Source organism: Eumetopias jubatus, unplaced genomic scaffold (genome assembly GCF_037043125.1).
Source record: "Eumetopias jubatus isolate StellerSeaLion01/CBP00866 unplaced genomic scaffold, mEumJub1_p1.0 scaffold_9, whole genome shotgun sequence".
NCBI lineage: Eukaryota > Metazoa > Chordata > Mammalia > Carnivora > Otariidae > Eumetopias > Eumetopias jubatus.
Genome location: NW_028274815.1, coordinates 54,004,225 through 54,019,713, shown reverse-complemented (window position 1 = coordinate 54,019,713; position 15,489 = coordinate 54,004,225). Strand labels below are relative to the sequence as shown.

At 48.8% G+C, this 15,489-nt stretch overlaps 1 protein-coding gene across 1 annotated transcript; it reads left to right on the top strand.

Annotated features, from left to right (window-relative positions):
* The first annotated feature begins 6,018 nt into the window (after window positions 1-6,018).
* Window positions 6,019-15,032, top strand: PROKR1 (prokineticin receptor 1). The gene is made up of 2 exons (XM_028116109.1): window positions 6,019-6,503; window positions 14,336-15,032. Exons 1-2 carry the CDS (start codon window positions 6,019-6,021, stop codon window positions 15,030-15,032), a joined length of 1,182 nt encoding a protein of 393 aa, XP_027971910.1.
* The last annotated feature ends 457 nt before the right edge of the window (window positions 15,033-15,489 follow it).

Genomic DNA, 15,489 nt, shown 5'->3' with positions numbered 1-15,489 from the left:
AATAAATCATCCTAATTATGCCCTCAACTCCAGAGGTTATGCAGGACCCCCTACTCTGAAGTTCAAAAATGTCTTCTTTGTGGCTAGCCTCTTTGCTAAACTCAGGCACCATTCCTTGTCAGGTCTTTGAAGGGAAAAAAGGAGAATTCTAAGTTTTGCATGGTAACCAGCCCTTAAGGTGGCCTATACCATATAATCAGTCCCCAGTGACTCCCCCCCATCCCCTGGTATTCATACACTTGTGTGGTTCCTTCTCACATTGCACCAGGTGATCGTCATTATTGTTTGTGGTGAATAACATATAACAGAAGCAGGTTGGGGGTGCGTCAGCTAGCAAGTTGTGAAGTCATTTGGGCAGCCTATGCGAGGCTCACATGATGAAGAACCAAAGTCTCAGCAACAGCCAGGGAAACACTGAGGCCTGACAACAACCTCATGAGTAAGCTTGGGAGTGAATTCTCCCTCCGGTTGAGGCTTCAGATGAGACTGCAGCCATGACTGACAGTTTGACTTCAATCTCATGACAGACCCTGAGCCTGGTTCCAACTAGCTGAGCCATTCCCAGGTTCCCAACCTTCAGAAATTTTGTGAGATAATACAGGTTTGTTGTTTTCTGGTGCTGGAATTTCAGGGTAATTTGTTTTGTAGTAATAGATAAACTCTGTGCTTTGTTTTTGATTTTTGAGTAGAGATAGAGTCAAGAAGACATTTGCTATATGGAATGCCTATATATGCTGTGTGAAAGGACAAATCAATATTTGTCTATCTTTTGCCAGGCTCTGATCTAGGTCCCTGAATTCCTAGATTTATTTGAAAATAGGAATCACCTGGGGTGCTGGTTTAACATACAGATTTCTAGGCCCCTTCCCTGGGTTTGGGGTGAAACCAAGGAATCGGTATGTTTAACTAGCACCCCAGGTAATTCTATCATCAGGCAAGCCTGAGAAATATTGCAAGAAAGGATTCAGAAAATGAACAAGACGTAGCCCCTCTTCAGGTAACAGTGCAAAGTAGAAAGCAAATTTGTCAGTTAAGATCTCATGGAGCAAGATAGGGAAAGAATCACAGAGTGATAGTAACAGTTGGCATTTATCAGGTGCCTGCTAAGCATCAGGCATTGTGCCAAACACTTTACCTGTTTTACCTTATTTAATCCTCACAACAACCTTATGCAATAGGAGCTACTGCCATCTGTAACTTACAAATGGGAAAGCTCAGCTTTGGTTACCATACTGCCCAGGGTCACACAGCTCATGTGTACAGAGCTAGGTGGAAAGGAGGCGGGCGACTCCATATGCCATTCTCTTAACTGCTATCATGTTCCATGTCCCAGGAGATGTGAAAGGGTTGTGACATCTTTGCAAATGGCAGGAGTTTTGTGCAAATGACAGGAGAAGGTGTTCAGGGAGAGATATGGGCCTGGGGAAGATAACACATGAAGTCCAGGAACCTGGCAGTGACTTCCCAATATAAGTTCAACTCATTTTGTAAATGAGGAAAGGGAGCTCCAGAAAGTTTATGGGACTTGCCTGAGGCTTGATAGTGGCAAAGAAGAGTAGAGATGCAGAAGCTGAGCAGCCCCCTTTCCATTGTGGACAGTTGGAATTCGAACTGGGATTGGCCTTGGATGCCTTGCTAATGAGGACTGATCTGTTCTGTAGATCATTTTAACCATTTTAAGTGTACAATTCAATGACATTAAGTGCATCCATCTTCAGAACTTTTCCATCATCTCAAACAGAAACTCTGTATCCACTAAACAATAACTTCCCATTCTTTCCCCCCTCCACATACCATTCTACTTTCTGACTCTGAATTTGCCTATTGCAGCTACCTCATATATGTGGAATCATATACTATTTATTTTTTGTGTGTCTGACTTATTTCACTTAACATGATGTTTTCAAGATTCACCCACATTGTAGCATAAATCAATAGTTCATTCCTCCCCCCCCCATTTCTTTATTGTGGTGAAATACACATATTTACTATCTTAACTATTTTGCAGTGTACAGTTCAGTGAATTAAGCACATTCATATTGTTGTGCAACCATCACCACCATCCATGTCCAGGATTCTCTTCATCTTGCAAAACTGAAACTCTGTACTCATTCAACAGTCACTCCCCCTTCCCTTAACCCCCCAGCCACTAGCAACCACCATTCCACTTTCTGTCTCTTTGCTTTGGACTACTCTGGGTATCTCATGTAAGTAGAATTATACAGTATTTGTCTTTTTGTGACTGGCTTATTTCACTTAGCATAATGTCCTCAAGTTTCATCCATATTGTATCGTCTGTCGTATTTTCCTCCCTTTTGGAGGCTGATTTATATCCCATTGATTGTATACATCACATTTTGTTTATCCATCCACCTGTTGATGCATCCTTGGGTGGTTTCCACCTTTTGGCTATTTCGAATAATGCTGCTATGAATATAGGTGTACAAATAGTTCTTTGAGACCCTGCTTTCAATGATTGTGAGTATATATCCAGAAGTGAGATTGCCGATCCTATGATAATTCTATTTCTTAACTTTTGAGGAACTGTCATACTGTTTTCCACAGTGGTTGTCTCATTTTACATTCCCACCATCAGGGCACCAGGGTTCCAATGTCTCCACATCCTCACCGACACCTGTATTTCATTATTTTTTTAAAGATGAGAAATATTCTCAGGTTATGCCACATTAAAAAAACCCCGATTCATCAGTTGATGGACATTTGGTTTGTTTCCATCTTTTAGCTATTGTGAATAATACTATGAACACTGGTATACAAGAATCTGAGTTTCTTCTTTCTTCTTTATTTTTGAAAGTGAAATTTCTGGATCATAGGGTAATTCTATATTTAACTTTTTGAGAAATCCAGACTTTGGAAGGAGATCTGTGCTCTGTTAAGTTGGCCCTGATCATTCTAGCCTTCTTCTGAACAGATACGGGTGAGCGGGGGACTCCTCCCTCTCTCCAGCATCCACACTGTCCCCATCCCCTCACTTCATCGCTTTCGGGAAACCAGTTCTCTGAGCCTCTTTTACACAGTGGTGCAAGCTGCTGAAATGAAGCTGACCCTGGTGTGCAGCTGGGCTTGCCCGAGGGAGCGAGGTTTAGGTCGGTCCCAGCGTCTCCGGCGAGGGCGGTGCTGTGGGCGGGAGGGGAGGCTCCTCCCGGTTCTTTGAAATCCCACCAGCTAAGCGGGCCGTGTCCGCCCTCTCCCGCGGCCGAAGCTGACCAGGTGAGCGGGCCCACAAGTCCCGTGCCCCGGGGCGGGCACAGCGGGCGGTCGGTACTCCTCGCTCGGATCCGCGCTGAGCCCTGCTTTGAGCGCCAGCGCCCCCGATCCTGCCCGCGGCGGTCGTTCCGGAGCCTGAGCGCGGGGAGAGAGCGCCGCCCGGGGCCCGGCTCCCTCCGGCGTGTCCTCGCCGCCAGCTGCCGCCTCTGCGTCCCCGCGTCTCCGGTCCCGGCGCGACTCCCGGGTTCCCAGCCGCGCGCCGGCCCAGCGACCCTGACGTGCCCAGCCCGGTCCCCCCGCCACCCCACGCCTCCCTGCAGCAGGGACCCCAGTACGTCCGGGAGCCCTGCGGACTCTGCCGGAGCAAGCCTTTTCTCATCAGCTGGCGGTACTCTGGGGCCCGGCGCCCACCGGGGGCGGGGATCGCCAGTGCGGGGCGGGCCCGGGCTGGGGGTGGCCCTGCCTCCGGGCCCGCGTTCCTAGGATCTGCGGCGGCGGCGCGAGCGCAGCTCCCGCCCGAGCCGGGAGAGAGCCGGGAGAAGAGGAGGAAGAGAGGGGACCCGTCCGGTCCCTGCGGGCCTCTGGGAGCAGCAGTTCGTGCCCCCGGGCCCTGAGAGAGAACCGGGACTTCGTCCGCCCGCCGGGATGCCGCAGGTACCGAGCGCGCACTCCCGGAGAGATGCTCCGAGGACCCCACGCGGCACGCGCGGCCGCGGGGTGCGGGGTCTTCTGAGCGGGGAGAAGGCTTTTCCAGAGACTTGCTTTCGCGCTCATTTCCTCACGGGAGCCGGGTTACCCGTCCCTCTGCCCTTGGAGTAGCCTCCGCGACTCCGTGGAGAAAGGTGGGAGTCCCAGAGGTCTTCTCCGCCCGGGCTGCAGAGAGGCTTCCAGTGATCCGCAGGGTCTGGCCAGGGGGCGAGCGCTAAACGACAATGCCCCAGGGGACACTGGGTGGGAAAGGAATGGGGTTCCTCTTTGAGAGGTGAGAGTACAGGAGAAGAGATCGCAGGATAATTTCTCCCCGAATGCTAAATCTCCCAACACTCCCCGCGCCCCAAGAAGTTTATATTACCCTTTGTTTTAAAAACCTGACTTGGAGTCTTCCAGGTAGCATGCTTGAAGGGTACCCCTGGGGGGGGGGCGTGCCTCAGAGACGCACGGGGCCTGCAAGGGGTGAGGACTGTCCCACCGGGATTGCAGCTGTGTGGACCCCGAGACTTGGCCCCCTCTGACCTTTCAGCTCACGGTTGTGCTCACACCTGACAGGGACATAGGGCAGGGACTGAGAGGGACAGAACTGATGGCTCGGAGGAAGGGGAAAATGTAAGAAAAATGGGGGTTGAGGAGTTGGCGGGGAGAGGCAAGTAGTGGCTGAGCCTCATTGGGGTGCAGAGCGACTTTAACCCGGGTCCTCCAAAGACAGGCTCTGGAGATCTCACCGCTGAGGAGTGTGGGCAGCAGGCTTTCCCGGGGGCACAGGGGTTGCTAGGTGTCTCCCGTTCTCAGGAACCTCAGGCTTTCTGTCCTTGTCTGCCCTCTCCGGTGTTCCTGACATCTGAGGTCCCTTCCAGACCCCAGCTCCCTTACATCCCAGCAAGTTGGTCTGATGTTTTCAGGCTCTGGGCGGGACTGGGACTGCTGAAGCCCGCCGGGATCACAAGGAGAGGGCAGGGGTTCCTCTTGGTTTTGGGTCCCCAGCAGTGCAGCTCCCCCCCTCCATATGTGCTGCGGTGGAGTCATCTGGGTCAGGATTCCCCTCCCCTTCCTTGTGGCTGACTGAGAAGGCCTGAGCACTCAACAGTAATTCTTTGCAGTCCTAGGGTGTAACACCCTCCCTCTCTAGGGAGCTCCGTGCTTTACAGATGTTATTGATCTGCTGCCTGGAGGATGTTGAAACTCTTGAGTGTTTAAGCTATTTACCTCAGGACACGCAACCAGTCAAGGAAGGGTTTTGCTCCAGAGCCCCCTTTCTAAGCCACTCGGGGATTTAGGCTGTGATTTCAACCCTGCAGCCTCTGCTGGGGGACAGGCCTTGGTAAATGCTGTGCCTGACTGCTAGGGTCACAGCAGACTTGGATGTGGGCACAGGAAAACCAGTGAGGAGAGGAAAAGGGTACTGCTAGATAGGCTCCGGGACTTTAGAGCTGTGTTCTGCCAGAGGAAGGAGACCAGCTCAGGGCGAGCAGACAGGGTTGTCTCATATGCGGCTGATGGATGATATTCAGCATAACTTCTCTTAAGCCACAGAATCGGCCAGTTTCACAAAGACCAAGTTCGAGCTGTTAGGACGGGGAGTAGAGTTTAGAGCAGGTCACCTTCATTCTCTTTAGCTTCCCCACACTCAACTTCGGTCCTTGAGCGAAACTGCAGCATTTCAGATCTTCAGTAGAAACGAAATACACTGAGCCGGCGCCTGGTTGTCTCTACAGCAATGCAGCCTCCCCTGTAGGAGTGGGTCTGTGGTTTTTATTCATCTGTTTTCTCTCCCTGGTTCCTTTATTTCCACTCCATCACTCAATGTTCGTTCTGAGCAGGTGGCTAATGGGTCTGCTTGGGTTACAGGATGGTTTTGAATTTGGCCAGTTCACCCACATGTGTAGACAACTGTTTGGTATGTCTTTCAGGGGCTTAGGATGGAGCTCAGATACTGTCCCCCAAGGATGCTGGCAGACAGATTCTGACTCATTAAAGGAGAGCTGAGTGTAAGCAGAGAGGGGAGAAGACATTAGCCTCCCACACATCACGTCAGAGGAATTCTAAGTAGCACTGCTCAGAGCACCACCTGGCCAGATGGAGATCACGGCAGGGGTCATGGATGCGGATGCTAGCAACACCTCCACCACCTTCCTTTCTGTGCCGGCCCCTCCTGGAGCCCACGCTGCTTCCTTCCCATTCAACTTCAGCTATGGTGACTATGATATGCCTTTGGATGAAGAGGAGGATGTGACCAATTCCCGTACTTTCTTTGCTGCCAAGATCGTCATTGGCATGGCCCTAGTGGGCATCATGCTGGTCTGTGGCATTGGCAACTTCATCTTCATTGCTGCTCTGGCCCGCTACAAGAAGCTGCGCAGCCTTACCAACCTGCTCATTGCCAACCTGGCCATCTCTGATTTCCTGGTGGCCATTGTCTGCTGCCCCTTTGAGATGGATTACTACGTGGTGCGGCAGCTGTCCTGGGAGCATGGTCATGTCATGTGCGCCTCTGTCAACTACCTGCGTACTGTCTCTCTCTATGTCTCCACCAATGCCCTGCTGGCCATCGCCATCGACAGGTGAGTAAGGGGGCACAGAGACAATAGGAAAGGGGGCATTGGAACTGTCCCTTCCTTTACAGCAGATGTGGACTGATGAGAGAGATCTTTATTCTCCCTCCATGTAGAGGCATGGGGGGTTAAAAAGTGGGCCCATTGACTGAATAGTAAGGAGAGTTCTAGTTTCCCAGCTGTGGGCAGGGACAGTAGAGCTCCCCAGAGTTGAGCAGTTGGGAAGGCTTTTGATCCCTCTGCTATGGACATGCGCCTAGATGTATCCGGTCAAGGTCTAGAGGTACATAGGTAAGAGGAGCGTGGAGGGACAAGTTCAAGTTCCAGGCGGGTACCTCTTGAATCAACTTAGAAATCCTGAGGAAGATTTTCTCAAAATACAAGCAGCCCTTCCCCAACTCCCAACACCAGTTGATTTTAAAATAAGATTGATGATTTGTTTTGAACAAAATAGAAAAAGGAAAAAAGGTAACATACTTTTACTTGTTCTTTTTTGTTGTTGCATTAATCAGTTTGCTCCTTTCCATACATTTGCACATGACGGTACCGAAGACCTGTTTCTAGTGATGGGAAATCAAAGCAGTAAGAGCAGTCTATGCAGATCTTTCTTCTGTTGTGTTTAGTCTCCTTGTTTAGGACAATCACTTGTGCTAAGAACCAGGATGGGTTTTGTTCCCTCAGGACAATCTTTGCAAGCCTTTCTGCCCGAAGTTTACTCACATTTACGAAGCACCTTGGTATAGTCCAGAGCCAGTTGCCTGGAGGGTAAGGACCAGTGTGTACTTGGATCTGAACAACCCGTCTCTCTCCCAGAACCCAGAGAGCCCGGAGCCCAGATGCCCTCCCAGTTTCATGGCCCTAGGGCTCTGGTGGAATTTAGCCTGCCCCTCGCCATCGGGACATCCCAGGGCAGTGTTCCGGGGAAGAGCACAGCAGATTGAACCTGTTTCCTGAAGCCAAAGGCAGAACAACCAGAGATTGGATAACCTGGAAACAGGCCACTACCCAGGACAGGGGGTCAACCCTGTTCTCAAGAAGAACCCTGGCTTTAAAAGCATTAAAGGTTGGGGCCTTTGTCTCCTTTCTCCTGGGAGGAGTGATAGGGAGTTCGCTGCTTAACCAGCCCTGGCTCTGTCCCCTTTGGAAAGAAGGTGCTCGGAGTTGTCGTCCCTGCAGAGGGCTACTTTGGCCAGGGTCCTCCATAGGAGTCCGGGAGCTCCACGGCATGTTAGCCACCCAGGAACAGACCCTCGGTGAATCAGGAAAGGGACAGTCAAGTAGAGTATCTTTCCCTAAGTCCCTTTCAGGGCGGTCAAGGAAGAGCTCCAGGAACCTTGTCTCTGATCTTTCTGAAAGTAGATACTGAAAGCATAGAGGGTCCTTTCCTGAAGTTTCACTCCAGCAAGACATCCTTGCGGAGGGGGGTGCTCTCAGCCACTAGAAGTGGGGTAGGCTACTGCCTGCTTTGGGGCAGGCCTTGTGTTCCCTGGGTGAGATCCATTTTAGGATGTAAGGGCCCATTGTCGGAAGGAGTCACAAGGCAGGAGGGCGTGGCTTCAAGGGGGACAGAGGCCAGGGTAAGTTAAGGGGCCTTGGGTTATTCTGAACATGTAAGAGGTGATGTCTGTGTCAATCAATCCACCTGAAGCTATTGCATTTTTTCACATTCGTATCCTACTTATGTACCAAACTCAGCTGTCTAAAATCCTGCAGGCATTTCTCTTGCAGTGTGAGTTTATGTAATGCAATTTAGATACAATAAAAAAGTTCACTGGAGAACATGCTTTGCATTGTGGGACTGCTAGTGTTTACAGTGGTGTTGTGATTGGAGACTTGGAAGCCAGACACTGGAGGAAAGCACTGTTGGCCCACACAGGCCGCCTGGGGCCTTGGCCAACTAACTGGCTGCTCCAAGGTGTGAAGTTACTTTAACTGAAGTTTGTGATCCTTGCTTCAAAGTATTTGTATGTGTTTTTACCATCTAATTTCACTTTTGTGGTCAGGACCCCATTGATTTTTGTCTGGCCTTGTGTGTTGTTCAGGATGTGATCAGGGATTTTCAGGTTCTATTTGGTTAGTTTGGGACAACTCATTTTTATCTCGATCTAACAAATACACCCCAGTTATAAAAATGCCTTTATTTTTGTTTAATGAAATTGTAGGGGTAGTGTTAATGGTTATTCTGCCAGGGTTCAAACCCCTGCTGCTGCACCTGTTAGCGGCTGGGCCCCATGTGAGTTCTTTAACATCTCCCTGCCTCAGTTTTCTCCTGTGTACAATAGGAATAATAAGAAGACTTAAGGATGGGTTGCCTTGAGAATTAAAGGAAGTAATACATGTAATTGTTTGGAATAAGGCTTAAACTGGAGTAAGCAACAAATAAACAGTGGCTCTTAGAATTTTTAAATGAACGCTTCCAGGAACAACAACAAAACAAACACAAGTAAACTAATGGAAGTTTTCTATTGAAGTGATTCATTTTCGTTGCCATGATTGTTTTTAGGATGTGATGTTTAAAAAAAGATAATGCAAGGTTTCTTTTTTTTTTTTAAAGATTTTATTTATTTATTTGAGAGAGAGAGAATGAGAGATAGAAAGCGCGAGAGGGAAGAGGGTCAGAGGGAGAAGCAGACTCCCTGCTGAGCAGGAAGCCCGATGTGGGACTCGATCCTGGGACTCCAGGATCATGACCTGAGCCGAAGGCAGTCACTTAACCAACTGAGCCACCCAGGCACCCGATAGTGCAAGGTTTCTAAGAAATGCAGCTATGACGCTGTACCAGAACAGAACTACTTACGTTCTAGCTTCTCTGTTTCTGAGATTGGTTCCGTGGTTCTCGCAGACATCTACGCTAGCTCGGCTCTGTTGTCACGGCTGCTCTCTCCCTTTCTCCAGCATGCCTTTGGTTTAAAGGACGTGTCAGTGCCTACTACACCCCCCCACCCCTGCCCCGCCACCCTGTTCACTTCAGCCCGGGCTCCTTGCCTCATTGCCTCTTGGCTCTGTCCAGCTGCCACCGCTCCTCCCCTCACAGTCTGTGCTAAACATTCATTCATTCAAACAGCGCGTTTTTGTAGAGCAACTATGGTATGACAGAGACCTGGCCAAGCACTGGTACATGACGGTGCAGGAGAGAAAACAGCTCCTCGCCGTCGTGGAGCTTTTACCCACAGGAGTGGAGAGAGATCACAGTCAGGCAAACAAACAAAGGTAATTTCAGAAAGGCTCTGAACAAAAAAGACAAACACTGAAAGTGACAGGTACGTCATCAGGAAAGTGTCCCTGAGGAGAAGGCATTTGAAGGGAACTTTGAAAATAAATAATAAATAAATAAAGCCAGCCGTGTGAAGATTGAGAGAACGCATTCCACACAGAGGAAATTGTCAGTGCAAAGGCCCCGAGATGGGAACAAACATGAAGGGTTCAAAGAACAGAGAAAAGGCTCCTGTGGCCCAGAGAAGGAAGCAAGGTTGCAGCTAAATTAATCCCCCGTCTCCTACGCATCTCCCCTCTCTTGCTCAAAAGACCTCTACTAACTCCATTGTCTACAAAATATGGCTCAAATCCCTTCACCTTTCATTATGATTATTGAGTCCCAGACGGCCTCCCAGGCTCAGGCTAGGTAAACACATTTATGTCCTGTTTTCTAAAAGAGGTTGCAATCTTTTTGAGAACTGTCACGATGGCTTTTGTTACATTTCTATTCATCCAGTGCCAAGCACTTGCTGAGAGTGAAGTTTTACTAAAATCCTAGGTGCCCACAATTCACTGACAGCAAAAAGTTACAAAAGAAGTAAGACTGAGCTCTGGAGGAGCTTACCATCAGGGGGAGGGGGAGGGGGATGGTGGACTAACACTTAGTAAACAGAACATAAAGTAAAGGATGAATTCTAAATGAAATTTATGGAAGGGTGACACCGTTGTGTACTAGAGGAGTCAAAGGAGGCTGCATGGAGGAGGCTGACTTTTAACTGGCCTTCAACTAATGACAGTAAAGGACAGGAGAGGTTTTCCATGAAGGTAGGGCAGTGTTTGCAAAAAGACAGGGTGGGAATGCTTGAGGTGTGAGGTCCCTTGGGGAGGTCTGTGGGATCCTCGGGGGCAAGGGACAGAAGCAGAGTCGAGATCAGAAAAGATAGGGTCATATTCCAGAAGATCTCAAAATCTAGGTACAGGAAGTCAGACCTGATGGAGTGGGGAGCTGGAAAAGATCATCAGAGGACTCTGTCCGCCAAGGTCTGGGTTCCCTCTTGGATGTGGAGACACCTGCACTGGACTCAATGTGTAATCCATAGATCCCAGGGGAAATGACCAGCCAGTCTGCCCACTGACCGCTCTTCTCTTCTGTCTGCATGGGGCCAGCTAAGGCTTGAGTACCTGTGCTCAACCTTAAGAAGCACAAATGCTCCCCAGTGAGTTCATTGATGGGGCTGACTGGCCCGCGGAGCAGGTTCTGAATTCCCCGATGATCTCATGAATGGCCTAGAAGCTGCTGCAACCACCATTTCCATGGTTTGATCTGGGGCTGGGTCCTAGGGATAGAGGGAGCCCAAATATTCTTTGCTTAATCACCCAGCCCACCCTCATCACACAATCACTGCCTGGATGTTTCTTTGTCCAGCAGCCTTCATTCTCTGTTCTCTGGGAAATGTTGGCTCTAAGCGGATCTGGACCTGAGCCATTATACTGGTAGACACATAGGGCAAGCCAAGGACATACACGTAAGTAGAGAAAAGCAGCTGCCGTTGCCCGACTCCTTGGAACATCAATAGGTAGAAATCAACTACGATGGAGAGAAACGAGAAAAAGGATGCTAGGATTCTGGTGGGATGCCAGGAGGGTAGAAAGAAGGGGTGCTGCTTGCTCCAATAGGAAAGGGAGGGAGGGGACAAGTGGCGTATAGGAGACCCAACTGGATTTGGAGCAAGACATGGATGGGTCTGCAGCATGGGTCTGTCAATTTCTAGCTGTGTGGCCTTTGGCAGGTTATTTAACTTCTCCGAATCTCAATTTGCTCATCTGTGAAATGGTCATCTTTGTTCTCTTACCTATTCAATAGACTTAGGGACATGTAATGAGAAAGTAGATTTAAAAATGCTCTGTAAATTATAAGCTGCTTTACGAACATAAGCAAGTATTACTATGCTAGAGTTCTGGAGTTCTGATCCTAGCACAGCCAAGACGGCTGGCAATCCTTGAAACAGTTTTGCAATTTTCCTTTTGGTAAATGTATTTGGAGGGCTTCTTGCACAGCTCCTGGTGCTAACCCTGGGGTTGGAGTCGGGGTGAAGGCCGAGAGAGCCAGGATGGAATAAACATCTGATGGGGAGTCACAGGTTACCCTGAAGATTAATTTTGATGTGAAGATAAATAGATCCAATAAAATAGCAAGTAGCAGAGAACTTGAAAATGAACTTTGCCAATAACAGGTAAAAAAAAAAAATTGCTGTGTATACAGAATAGCTCTGAAAAAATACACTTTCGGTTGCTAACCATTTCTTGTAATTAGAAACCTCTGGTTGTTTATGTGCCGTTGATGCCAGCAGGCTGGGTCTGAGGACCCATGGGGGGTCCCGGAGGACCAGCCAAGAGGGGTCCCTGGCTGCACGCAGGACAGAAGGCAAACACGAGCCAGCACGAGGTGAAAGCAGTTTATTGAAGGTTTAGAGAGAGTGCAGGGGCAGCCAGAGTGCGAGACTCAGAAAGGAAAGGAGGGAATCTCTCCTTTGTTCGAGGTCTGGGGTTTTTACTGGGGACTGTGGTCTAGTATACGTGTTCTCTCAGGCATCCAGGAACTGGTTAGAACAAGGACCAGGGCCCAGGTGTTACTTCTTGGAGCCGGGGGTCTTCGTGTTGAGATGTCTGGAGCCGGTGGTCTGGAATATGCATCTGATGGCTTTGTCGGGTCATTCTCATGTGGCCCTTCCTTAGGTGATAGCTATTCTAAAGAAATCATTAACTCCTTGTCCCTTCCAAGGAGGACATATACTCTTTGCATTATGAGGCATGTGTAAAATGGGGGTGCAGTTCCTAGCAAGACTAGAAGCAGGAAAAGGAGGAAAAAGCAGATTTTGATGGAGTCCTATAGTTTCCCTATCTCACACTGTCTACCTGGAACCTTGCAGTATCTCTGTGAGGCTGGCGAGGCCGATGATATCCCCATATTACAGATGAGTAAATTGAGCCCACAGGACTAACAAAAATGACTCAAATTCACATAACAAGTTTGTGGCAAAGCTGGAATTAGATTCTTGGTCTTCTGACTCCTAGATCGTCATCCTCTCCCGCTTGTTCACTGAAATAAAAAAAACACTCTGATCTTGAAACATCATAAGGACTTAGGAAGTTGCCATTGAGAAAGGAAGGAATAGAATTATGTAGTGAAAATTCATATAGTAAACAAGTAGAAATATAGAAATATTCTTTGACAGAATAATCAATAGAACATGGTGGGGCAGATAAAGAGGGAGAGAGTGAGTGAGAGCAAAGATACTAAACTTTTAGTACTTGTCATGAGTCTGAGTGAGTTTGGTGCACTCATTATAGCGGGAGCACTGTGGTCTTTCTGAAGGGCCCATACACGTGCATTGCCAGGAGCATTGCCAACACCCCGCAGACATTCCCATTCCATCCTTCAGTGCTTGGGAGATTGACAAGAGTGACAGGGACTGTTGCCGGTGGCCGAGGACATCAAGCAGCCAGCTGGGTGTACAGAGGGTGGACCCAACCCATCCAACTTCATCTCACATCTCTAGAAGAGAGCAGGAGTCTCGCTCCAGTGAACTCTCCAAATGACACTCAATGGAGCTGGCTGCCTGTGTTTGGGGGAAGAGGGACACAAATAGCAGGAACATAATCAGGAAAAAAAATAGGAATGAACTTCTTCCAATCAAAATCCCAAGAACGATGACCTCAAAGGCATCGGTTTCAAAGGGAATAGAGTCGGTCTGGCTTTCCTCAGGCTTCTCTCACATTTGCTCTTGGCTCTACCTGGGAGAAGCCATGGGCACGTGAGAATATGACGTTGTTTAGCCATTTCCTCCCACTTCCCTCTCCATCTTTCTCCTTCTCCAACTTCTACCCCCTGCCAGATACAGAAAGTCTTCCAGGAAACCAGAACTCTCCGAGAAGGAGGCTTTCATACCACACAAATGACTCATATCCCCCAGAAAGTGCTCTGTCTTTGTTCCTGGACCACTGTGGCAACAGCAGTGTGGTTTTTTGGGAAAGAACAAAAGCAATATCTTTTACTGTCTGGTGCTTTGTGGTTAAAAAAAAATACATTCAGTGTATATTCTCGATTGATTTTTCACATCAACCATGAGATGAGGTTAAATGTTTTCTATCAAGGGTCCTGTGGTATGTGAGCTTGAGAGTGTCACTCATCTTGTCTCCAGATTCCATTTTTACACCTGAAAAATAAGGTACGTTGTCACGTGCTCTTCCTTCACTTTTGCATACAGAGCAATATTTTTTAAAAATGTGGAATGAAGACAGAACTTTGCCCACGGCTTCCACTGGAAGGGGCAAGTTCTCCTGACAACTCTTTGGAATTATCAGGCCCTCTTAGCTCTAAACGGTGGGGTTATTAGGATGAATGGCCCTGGACACAGGAAGGACCTGGGAATGGTGCCAGGCCAGAAGCCAATGGGAGGCATTACTACTACACTTAATAATAGTTACCATTTATTGAGTATATACCATATTTAAAACTGTCTCCTTCACACATACTTTTCAGTTGCATCTTCTAATATTGTTATTAGACAATATTAGACAATTAAACAATATCACCCAGAACTTCCTCCTCACAGTCGTTGACCCCATTTCTGTTCTTGTCCTAGATATCTGGCCATTGTCCACCCGCTGAGACCCAGGATGAAGTATCGAACAGCCACTGGCTTGATTGCCTTGGTGTGGATGGTGTCCATCCTCATCGCCATCCCTTCCGCCTACTTCACAACTGAAACGGTCCTCATCATCGTCAAGAGCCAAGAGAAGATCTTCTGTGGCCAGATCTGGCCAGTGGACCAGCAGATCTACTACAAGTCCTACTTCCTCTTCATCTTTGGCATCGAGTTCGTGGGCCCTGTGGTGACCATGACCCTGTGCTACGCAAGGATCTCCCGGGAGCTCTGGTTCAAGGCGGTGCCGGGCTTCCAGACGGAGCAGATCCGGAAGAGGCTGCGCTGCCGCAGGAGGACGGTGCTGGTGCTCATGTGCATCCTCACTGCCTACGTGCTGTGCTGGGCGCCCTTCTACGGCTTCACCATCGTGCGCGACTTCTTCCCCGCCGTGTTCGTCAAGGAGAAGCACTACCTCACCGCTTTCTACGTTGTCGAGTGCATCGCCATGAGCAACAGCATGATCAACACGCTGTGCTTCGTGACGGTCAAGAACAACACCATCAAGTACTTCAAGAAGATCGTGCTGCTCCACTGGAAGTCTTCTTACAATGGGAGTAAGTCCAGCGCAGACCTTGATCTTAAAACCACAGGGGTGCCAGCCACGGAAGAGGTGGACTGTATCAGACTGAAATAAGCTGATGGACCGTTCAAAGTTTAAGCAAAGACAGACCTTTGGGACACCGACCAGTGTACTAGGATACAACCATCAACCAAGGACCCTTGGTTTGCTGCAGAGGGCAGAGTGAATGGACAACTGTGTGAACACTGTGCTCAAGGAGCTCAGAATTTCTAAAACTGATGTGACTAGGTACCAGCACCAGTGGCCAACATTAGCTAGATGTCTAATTTGTGCAGAGTAGGCACTGGTGAAACGTATATGTGTTCACAACATTTAACTGGCAGAAAGAAATAGGGATTAAGCCAAGAAAAATATTGGGGCATAGAGAGCCTGAAATGAGAGACTTTCCAGAAGGGAACCGAAGTAGGCATCTAGGACTGCGGTACATGTGTTTGTAAGGTGATGGTCTCTCTGACCATCTCAGCTGCTCATCAGATACTGATGTAGCCCACCTCTAGGATCGTCCTTAGGC